This window comes from Eriocheir sinensis, unplaced genomic scaffold, assembly GCF_024679095.1.
Source record: "Eriocheir sinensis breed Jianghai 21 unplaced genomic scaffold, ASM2467909v1 Scaffold1901, whole genome shotgun sequence".
Lineage (NCBI taxonomy): Eukaryota > Metazoa > Arthropoda > Malacostraca > Decapoda > Varunidae > Eriocheir > Eriocheir sinensis.
The window spans coordinates 5,075-15,559 of record NW_026111297.1 but is presented as its reverse complement, the minus strand read 5'-3'; the positions used below and the strand labels follow the sequence as shown (position 1 = coordinate 15,559).

General features: G+C 49.1%; 1 protein-coding gene across 1 annotated transcript; it reads right to left on the bottom strand.

Annotated features, from left to right (window-relative positions):
• Window positions 1-7,904: 7,904 nt before the first annotated feature.
• Window positions 7,905-10,186, bottom strand: LOC126990695 (uncharacterized). Its single transcript, XM_050849379.1, has 5 exons — window positions 10,047-10,186; window positions 9,488-9,938; window positions 8,611-9,240; window positions 8,309-8,469; window positions 7,905-8,040 (listed from the first exon to the last, which is right to left on the bottom strand). The coding sequence occupies exons 1-5, from the start codon at window positions 10,184-10,186 to the stop codon at window positions 7,905-7,907; spliced, it is 1,518 nt and encodes a 505-aa protein (XP_050705336.1).
• Window positions 10,187-10,485: the final 299 nt, after the last annotated feature.

Genomic DNA, 10,485 nt, shown 5'->3' with positions numbered 1-10,485 from the left:
GTGTTTGTAAACATCGTGTTCCGTGCATGCGCAGATCAGGATGGGATGTTTTAGGATAAGTGGATGGCAGATGACACAACACCGGCTCACTTATAATCAAAACCTTATTGCTTATGTTCTTTTAACTAATTTATTTATGGACCAATATCTTTTATTCAGAAAGCTATTTAATCAGGAAGGATAGGAGATTAATGATCACTATCGCTCGTTTTTTATAGAATCCGTAGTGAAAAATATTTCGTAGATATCGATGATAAAATATTAAAAAGTTAAAAAATGTTTATCAAAAAACTAAATCAACTTAAAACAAAAGTTAAAATAGTGAACATAATTCCTTTTTCATACATTCAGAAATTGAATATAAAGAGTAGACTTATATAAATGCATAAAATAAGACGATACGATAACATTTTTTTCTTTACCATGTCCTAAATACCAAAAGAAAGAGGAAAAATGAAAATATTTATCAGCAAATAATTAAGTTATTACTTATTTGAAATTATTACTTAAAGAACGCCTAAAATAGGTGTTTCTTGTAATTATTATTTAAAAAAATAATAGTAATTATAATAAGTTTTAATGATCGGATGATTGGAATGGTGATCGGAACAGCAGTACTTTAAAAAATGATTGGATGATCGGAATCGGATCAGTTGCCCAAACTGATCGGATGATCGGGGATCGGAACAGCAAAAATGTGATCGGTGCCCACCACTGCTCGAACCCATACGCTCCCAGCACCCTGCCAGAGCACAAGGTGCAGACTCTACCACGGGACCACGGGAGTCCCCCATTCACAGTCATTTTGTTTGTTTTGATCGTTACCAATGGCAGCGGTCGCCGCTATAGTATTTCCACGTGAAACTGACTGATCGGGTAGTGGCGGCTGCGGGGTTAGCCTAGCCCCGCACTTACCACTTACTCTCAACATTTCTCGCTTCGTCTGCAGCCACCACTACCCTATCAGCCAGTTTCACGTGAAATACTAAGCGGCGATCGCCGCCATTGGTAATAATCAAAACAAACAAAGTGACTGTGAAAGCGGCCCTTAGTTACTTAACAGTGCGCACTTATACACTTCACCCTGAACTTAGGTGTTTTTCTGACCTTTTCTTTCCCTGATTTTGCTTTTCTATGCCCTTTTGCTATTTTCACTATTATTTTTCACCGTCGCTGCCATGCATTACAGGTCAAAAGAAGAAGAAGAAGAAAAGGAAAACAACACTGGGAGATCTACAATTTTCATAGACTTGATAAAAAGAGTTTTGGACTGTGGTTCCCCAGCACGAGGTGTTCTCTTATCTTGTTAATCAAGTAGTAAACAAAGCAGCTCTGCCAGTCCATTTTACGAGTCTCTTGGTGGGCCATCTTCCACTGCTCCTCACTCCTCAGCCACTGCCGTCATCTGGTTGTTTACATACAGTCGTGAGGTACTCACGTACCCACGCTCATACTCACAACCGTTTTCCATCCATAAGGACAACCAACAACTCGCTCCCAGTTGGGCATATGGGCAACTGCGGTTGTCCATAACCCCAGTGGTTGGACACCGCCTTTTAAGGCAGCATGCATGACGTCAACGGTAGGTAGACCTGACCCGTACATGTCAAAGCAACGCGAAACTCGTGGCGGTAATGCGCGAAAGTCTTGATGGTAAGAATTTAGGACTAAGCGCTAAACTCAAGGATCACAAAACTCGGATAGTGCGAAACTTGAGAGGGTGCTGTACATATAAATTCATGGTCCTTACTTGGTCTTCAAATTTGATTTTTATAGGCCAAATGATCAACTTTACATAACATGAAAACCTTGTTTTTCATTATCCATTTTTACAGCATTTTGTTCTCAGAAAGTGATATATCCATTGTCCATTATTTTCTCTTGTCAGGTTGATACTTACAGTCTTGGGTTTTGCTAACATGGTGTGTGAATGTAAAGGTAAAGTTGGGGCATACACTAGTTGTGCATGGCTTAGGTACTCATCTCTGTCAAATTGGCCCTTGAGCCTGTGGTGGGAAGAACCCATTACTCAAGGACTCAGGGCCAGTATGATATCCACATTACTGCAGTTTACTTTTCCCAAGTTTCCTCAGGTACCCATTTCTTGACCAGCTTGAAAGAGAGGATGAACAGGTGAGCAATCTGCATAACGACTGCCTGGGCTGGGATTCGAACCCAGGCCTCTCCGAGCTAACCACTCACGAACCAACAAATGCTTTATTTCCATTTTTTTTCTTTTTCTTCAGCAAACACCACAAAGCAACCACTGCAAAGCTGGGATCCATTGTTTGTTTTGCTTTTCACCTGATATTTCTCAGAATGCAACAGTCCCCCGTGTGACCAAACTTGAGGATAAATTTGTGGCAGAAAATTCGATGGAAAATTCCTGAGAAACTAACCTGTCTGACCGCACCTTTAAGCTGCTGGTGTCACACTGGGTGTTTTTCCTCCAACCGCATTGGTAAAAGGGGCAACCGGCAATTCCAACTTTTCCAGGTGTGCATCACACACGGCCAAGGTCGGTTGCTTGTATTCACAATGTAAACGAAGCAGCTGCCCTGAATCGACATGGCGCCGTCTGCTAAAGTGTGGCTTGTGCTGTCGCTTCCCAAGTTATGGACTTGTTGCTACAGTTAAATGAAAGGAAGAAGCAGTTGTGGGCACAATCATGGCTTCAAAGACAGGAGGACAGGATTGTTTACCCAAACCTCGTCAGAGAACTGTGCTGTGAAGACAGACTCATTCTACAATTTTCATCGAATGGAAAAGTTATTTGAACTGTGATCCCACAGCACTGGGTGTTCTCTTATCTTGTCAGTTAAGTAGTAAACAAAGCAACTCTGCCAGTCCACTTTATGAGTTTCTTGGTTGGCCATTTTCCACTGCTCCTCTCTCCTCAGCCACTGCCGTTGTCTGTTTGTTTACATACAGCCGCACGGTTGCTTGTATCCCCAACCGTTTTCCATCCATATGGACAACCGACAACTTGCTCCCGGTTGGGTACGTGGGCAACCGTGGTTGCCAGTAGCCCCAACAGATGAAGGAAAACAGCCAGTGTTACATGGCCTTAAGGAATCGTGCGTGATGCCGATGGTAGGTAGACATGACCCGTACATGTCAAAGCAGCCTGAAAGCCGGGGCGATACTGTCTGAAAGTCAGGATGGTAAGAATTTAGGACTAAGCACGAAACTCGAGAATCTCGAAACTCGAATAGTGTGAAACTTGGGAGGGTACTGTGTACCCCCTGCTTTGGGTTGGTTGAAGTGGGCCCTGCAACCCTTCCCCAGAAAACATTAAACTGCCAAGAACAAAATAAGATGTAATGGTTGGCCTTGTCTCTGATCTGGTTTTGCTGCTGGGCTTGACTTAGAGGAGGGTTTCTTCAGTGCACTTGCTTTAGGTTAGCCTACTGCCTATGATGGGTGCATGGCAAAGCCTAGGGTAGCCCTGTATCCTGATGAGGGGAGGGCCACCTTGCCCTACTTTTAGTTTTAGTTGGTGGCTTGGGTGGTGCAAAAGTGAAACCTGCTTGCAAAACCAGGCCTGGGATCAACCTTTGGAGGGCTCTGTGTGTGGGGTCTTTGAAAGTTCTGAACCTCTCACCGACTGCCTTATCTTGTGAATGAGCTCGGAAGGCTGAAGGTGGATATGATGGGACTTGAGACGAGGAGGCCTGGCAGTGGCGAGATCAGTAGTAAGGAGTACACCTACTATACACCTGGTGCAATGGTGTTTGTTTTAAGCAGGTAGCTAGAGGCATATCCAGCCAACTGCAGCCATTTGTTGTTGATGTTGCTCCTGATGATGAGTGTATAATGCGAATGAAGCTGAAGTCTACCATTCCTTTCTCTTGTTGCAGTGTATGCTCCTACTGAGATGTGTGAAGTTGAAAATAAGGAGGTTCTCTACAGCAAATTTGACTTATCATTAAACCAATGTCCTCCTTGAGACACACTTCTAGTCTTGGACGAATTTTATGCTACTTCTGGTACTGCCAGAATTGGCTTTGAGTTATGTGTTGGTCCCCATATCCCTGGTACACCATCAGATCTCTCCTTCTGAATTTTCCAAGATCCAGGAGGTTTAGCATTGCAAGTTCTTGGTACCAGAAACTGGAGCTGCACCACTGGATTGGGTATAGTAATGCCAGATGGGTAGCCAAAGAGGCTGACCACATTCTTTTCAGCACTCATCGCAGGATCCTTCAGAACTGCAGGTTTTTTTGAAGTGTCAAATTCTTTGTAGCTGCTCATGGACTAGTTGTTGCATTGCTCAAGCTTCATGTTAAGTCAAGAAGGAACTCGAGATGTAACCATATTGTTTCATCTCAAGAGACAGAAATTCTTTTTTTATTCCCACGTGTAGATAGTAACAGCCTCAAATTGGTTCAATATGCTTGGCACCTTAAAGAACATGTAGATTTGTTGAATACCTTGAAATATGAAGTTTTCAAGTTGCAAAGGAGTGTTTTGGAGAATCCCCAAGATTAAGGAGTGAGTTTGCCTTGGGGAGATGCTGGAGAATATTGAGAACTTGAAGAGTCTTGCTGGGACACAGGAAGTATGGTAAGGATGGTAAAAGTTTATGATATTACACTCCAATTTTTTTTCTTTTAGTATGGTACCATGCAAAATTGCATTTTTTTTTTTTTTTTTTACATCCCTGCCTATTGCGCCGGTAGGCTTTCTTCATGGGCCAGATGGTTGGCCCAAGCACGTCGTGGCGCAGGCAGTTTTTTATAGTGGCGCCAGTTATGTATGATATTTCGGTACCTGTTTCTTAGCTTTTCACATCAAACCACACGTGCTTGAGGCTGGGTGTGGGCCTATCTTAGCTTCCTCTTCAGATGTTAGGGGAGATCAGTAGGGTAGCAACAGCAATAGGCGCACCTAACATCACCATAGCCGATCCAGGATTCAGGACGTTTCCTAAGTAAAAGAAGGTAATGTTATACAGTAAAACCTCACAATTTGCGCACTCATCATTTGCGTGGCCTTAATTTGCGCCATCGACCCACCATTTGCACAGGTGGTCTTGCCATTTACACCTCGCCAACTGTCCTGGCCGACAAGCTCCTTGCAACAGAAGATGAAAAGGAAGTTGCAGTGGTTGTGGTGGCACAGAGAGGTGAAATGCAATGGAAACACTTATATGTGTTTGTTTGGGCCGCCATATTAGCTGATGAAGTCATCACAGCACCAAGGCGCTCCAACTCTCAAAGCTGGGAAGGAGCAGACATGCCGAGAGGGTAACCCGTGCTGTGGCGTCACATGTTTGAGAGCTCTTGGAACATTCTGAGTCCCGATTCCCTTTCTCAAACGCAGCCCTGGGCTTCGTTTGAGGGCTGCGTTTGAGAGAGGAAATTGGGCCGCCTGGACTGCCCCGGGTCCTCTCAAACGTGTGACGCCGCAGCACGAGTTGCCAACTCGGACTGCGTGCTGCAGCCTGGTTTGGAGAGGTGGAGCGCCTCCGTGCTGTGATGACGTCATCAGCAAATATGGCGGCCCAAACAAACACATATAAGTGTCATTGCATTTTACCTCTCTGTGCCACCATGCTTCCATTGCATTTCACACCTTTGTGCCACCGTAACCACTGCAGCGTCCTTTTCATCCTCTGTTGCAAGGAGCTCGTCGGCCAGGACAGCTAGTGCTGCATGTTTAAACGTCATCAGGAATATCACACGGACGCCATTTTGCTGTCAGAACAGCTAGAGAGAGCAGAGGATGCCATGTTGCTGCCAGAACAGCTAGAGAGAGCAGAGGATGCCATGTTGCTGCCAGAACAGCTAGAGAGAGAGCAGCGGACGCCATTTAGCTTCCAGTGAGACGCCGCTGGTCTCGTGGTGACTGCGATTATTCGAGGTTTTCTACCTCACCTTTGCGCCACCATCATACTAATCCAGTAATCTGTTGTACAGTTAATTATTAATTTAACGTGTTTCCTGCCAGCTGACTTTTGTTTTTTTTTTTTTTTTTTTTTTTTTTTTTTAGCTGGTTGGGGGTTATGGGATGTTACCTCCCACATGTATATTTTCCCATAGGTAATTAGTTCGCCATTTGTGCATACACCATTTGCACACCTTCAGACCGCCCATATGTGCACAAATGGTGAGGTTTGACTGTAATTATATTTTGTAAAGAATCCTTATAACCAAAAACTAACTAAAATTATGAGTATTCTTTTTCTTGAACACAACATTCAATAAACAACAGAATATGAAAATACGTATAGCTACCGTTGCCAGATTGTCCTACTCAGAGCATAGTATTTAACGGCTTCTGACGCCTAACTATTGCCAAGAAACATCAGAATCTTACTCCTTTAACGATAACAATAAATTAGTTTCATTATTGGAGCCCAGAAGACAGTTTTGGGGCAGGATGTCAGGAAATATAAGCAGCTGAGTATGACAATCTGGCAATTATCATACCCTAAAATAGCATACTTTTACTGCACGAAGCAGGTGATGTCACTTATTGTCACTTCGTGAGCTTTCATATTTATCTATTTGTGTATATTTCATGGTGGCAAAACTTAAATTACTAGTTTCATTTTTACTAGTGACACGAATATGTGACTTTATCACAGTAGAATTTCACTCTAATAAGTGAATCAGACTCCACAGAAACATTACCAGTGTGTGTATGAATGAATATAAAGATGAGCACATACTTTGCTTTACCTCTAGGATGTCTCATGGATCATTAATAAATAAAAACAAAATATCCGGCTAAGCTACTCTTTTACAGTCCCTCCGCCAAGTTTGTACTCCACATTTGGTGATGTTAGGTGCCCCTATTAACCCACACTGTCTTGACCTGAACCCTGACTGCAGAGGCTTGGTATTGTGATTAGGAAGTTGTGGCTCCATCTCAGCCCTCCCAGGGGACTCTGAAACTTGGCATATGGTGATTAGCAGCCAGGCTTCAAATTCTTGTGGCACAATATCAGGTACAAATTATGGTATGATAATTTTATTATATCATGCTAGTACATTATGATGGTGATACATTGGTACGGAATGAAGTAACAGTTCTGAATTTTTGCTTTGGTTCTAAGTATTGTTACGCCACCCCCTACCACACACCATCCACGGGCAGGCAGGCGGCATGATCCCCAGAACAACCACATGGGCACCAGTCACTCACAGCGGCCCACACAGAACACCGAGGGGAGGTAGCATGAGGCAGGGCACAAAGGATACACGTTCAACGCTAAGTTCTAGTTTAATGACAGGTTCCTTACACAGTACAGCAACTCTCAAGGGCACAGAACAGTTAATCAGGCACAGAGGCACGACAGACATGCACACGGCTCACGAGCAGGGCATTCAGCTGAACCCCGCCAGCCCAGACACGTGTCACACTGCTTCGCCGCCACCCTCAACTGCCCTTCAGCAACTCTCGCTCGCAACTGCCGACTCAGCAACTCTCATACCCGGTGGCCGGAGGCCCCGGGCTCCCCTCTGTCTCTCTTGTCCCAACAAGTAGAGTTGCGCCATGCTGAGCTAACATTGCATCATGCTTCACATACAATCATTAACATACAGCACACTCGTAACACTACCCCCCCCCCCTCAAAGGCAGTCGACCCGGCTGCCCTAACATACAACAAACAAAACACATGAAATAAATCAAATTAATCAGTCCCTTGGACATCACTAAAGTCTCTTAACCATCCCGCCGATGCCTCTCGCCGCGGGCGCCGCGGGGCTGCGGGAGGCGGCAGGCCGGCGGTGGCACCCAGAGCGTCGGTCGGCCCCAAGTCCTTGCTCAGGTGCGCCACTGACGTCTGCCGCCTCGCTCGCACCGCCCATGTTCTCGTTCGCCCCTTGGTCGACCTCTGACACGTCATCGTCGCTGCTGCTGGGGCATACGTCCTCTCCTTCCCCGCCATGGCATCAGGAGTAGCGCCCTGGACCGTGGTAACGCCACAGCCGGTCCACGTGGACAACAGACGGGCGCGTTCGTCCCCGGCGCCTCTGGTCGGTGATGGCCGAGAGGGCTGCCACCACCGTGTCGGCCCCTCCAGGGGCTCTGTAGCTTCGGCGAGAGCCCTCGTTTACGGCGGGGGTTATGCAGCCGCTCTCTGTCACCCATGGAGTACCTCACATCCCTCATGCGCCGGTCGTATGTCTCCTTCATGGCTTGGCCTGTCACCTTGAGCTTGCCCTGTACGCGTCAGTGCACCTCAGCCAGGCTTTCCTGCAGTGCCGCTGTGAAGCCAGAGGTGACGGTGGGCAAGCTCATGTTGGGGGGCCGCCCCGTGGCCAAATCCACCGGTAGCCTAAGCTCCCGGCCGAACATGAGGCGGGCGAGTGTGTAGTCCGTTGCCTCATGCACAGCGGACCGGTACGCCATCAGCATAGCAGGCAGCTTGACGTCCCAGTCTTCTTGGCCTTCCCCGCAATACTTGGCCAGCTGTTGCGCAAGGGTCCGATTGAAGTGCTCCACCATGCTATCAGACTGCGGATGGAGGGGCGTCGTCCGGGTCTTGCGCATCCCCAACAGCTCGCAACACTCCCGGAACACCCGGGACTCAAACTCACGGCCTTGGTCAGAGTGCAGTTCCACGGGTACACTAAACCGGGTAAAGAATTCATTCACCAGCACGCCCACCACGGTCTCGGCCTCGTGGTTAGGGAGTGCATACGCCTCGGGCCACTTGGTGAAATAGCCCATCACCACACAGATGTACCGGTTACCCCGTGGCGTGAGAGGCAGCGGGCCGGCAATGTCCACGGCCACCCGCTCCATGGGCGCCCCCACGCAGTGCACCTGTAACGGAGCTCGGTTTCTCTTGGTGGGGCCCTTCTTTGCACTGCACACGTCACACACTCTACACCACTCGGACACGTCACTTTGCATTCCCACCCAGTAGAAGCGTTGACGGAGACGGCACAGGGTCTTTTTCTCGCCCAAGTGGCCACTGGTAAGTCCGGCATGTAACTCCCTCAGCACCTCAGCGCGCAAGGCTCGGGGCACTAACACAACCCACGCATTACCACCCACGCCGCTCAACGCCACCCAGCGCTTTACTAACACACCGCTCTTGTCTACTCGCAAAGTTTCCCACTGATCTACTAGGCACTTGGTGGCGGGGCTCTCCACCGCCACTGCCTCCCAGCCGGGGCGCTCCCCGCCAGCCTCGAGCCACTGGATGATGGGAGCGAGATCAGCGTCCTCACGCTGCGCCTTACGCCACTTGTCATCCCCCTCAGCGACGCCCGCTAGCACCTGCAGGCGGAGGCACAGAGGGTCAGAGTCCTTCTGGGCACAGTGTGAGCAGCCAGCCTCACACGGGCGTCGACTCAGACTGTCAGCGTTACAATGGACACGACCCGGGCGGTGGACGATGCAATAGTTATACTGCTCGAGACGCCCCAACCACCTCGCCAGCTGACCCTCCGGCGCCTTCAGCATCTTCAACCACTGCAGGGCAGCGTGGTCGGTCCGGACGGTGAACTCAGTGCCGTATAGGTACGGGTGGAAGTGCTCGAGACTTCACCACCGCCAGCAGCTCCTTCCTCGTCACGCAGTAGTTGCACTCAGGTCTACTGAACTTGGCGCTGTAGTAGGCCACGACGTGCTCACTTCCGTCCTTCACCTGTGACAGGACCGCCCCGACGCCCTCGGCACTGGCGTCGGTGTCCAACAGGTAGGGAAGCTTCGGGTCCGGGTAAGGCAGGACCAGTGCCTCCACCAGTGCCTTCTTCAGGCCGTTGAACGCGGCGTGGCACGCCTCGTCCCACAGGAAGCACGCCCCTTTCCTGGTGAGCCGGTGGAGAGGGGCTGCCACGCTGGCGAAGTCCTGCATGAAGCGGTGGTAGTACGTGCACAGGCCCAGGTAGCGCCTGACTTCCACCACATTGGTGGGAACGGGCCACTTCTCCACCACTGCCACCTTCTGTGGGTCGGTGCACACGCCGTCCCGACTGACGACATGCCCCAGGAACGGCACCTCGTGCTGGAAGAGCGAACACTTCTTGGGGCTGAGCTTGAGGTTGGCCTTCCTCAGCCGCTGTAGAACCTCCTCCAGCCGCTCCAGCTCCTCCTCGAAGGTGCTCCCAAAGACGATGACGTCGTCGATGTAGACGAGCGCTGTCTTCCACTGCAGGCCCTCCAACACCCTCTCCATCAGGCGCTCGAAACAGCCAGGGGCGTTGCAGAGACCAAAGGGCATGACGTTGAACTGCCACAAACCCTGCCCGAAAGAGAAAGCGGTCTTCGGCTTATGCTCCTCTGCCATCTCCACCTGGTGGTAACCCGACTTCAGGTCGAGTGTGGAGAACCACCTGGCCCCCACCAGTGCGTCGAGCGTGTCATCGATCCTAGGCAGGGGGTAAGAGTCCTTGACAGTCACATCATTCAGCGCCCGGTAGTCCACACAGAAGCGCTGCGTGCCGTCCCAAGGACTGTCTGACCGCTCAATCAGCCCCTGCGCCGCCAGCTCGTTGACAATGCGCTGCATTTCCTCCCGCC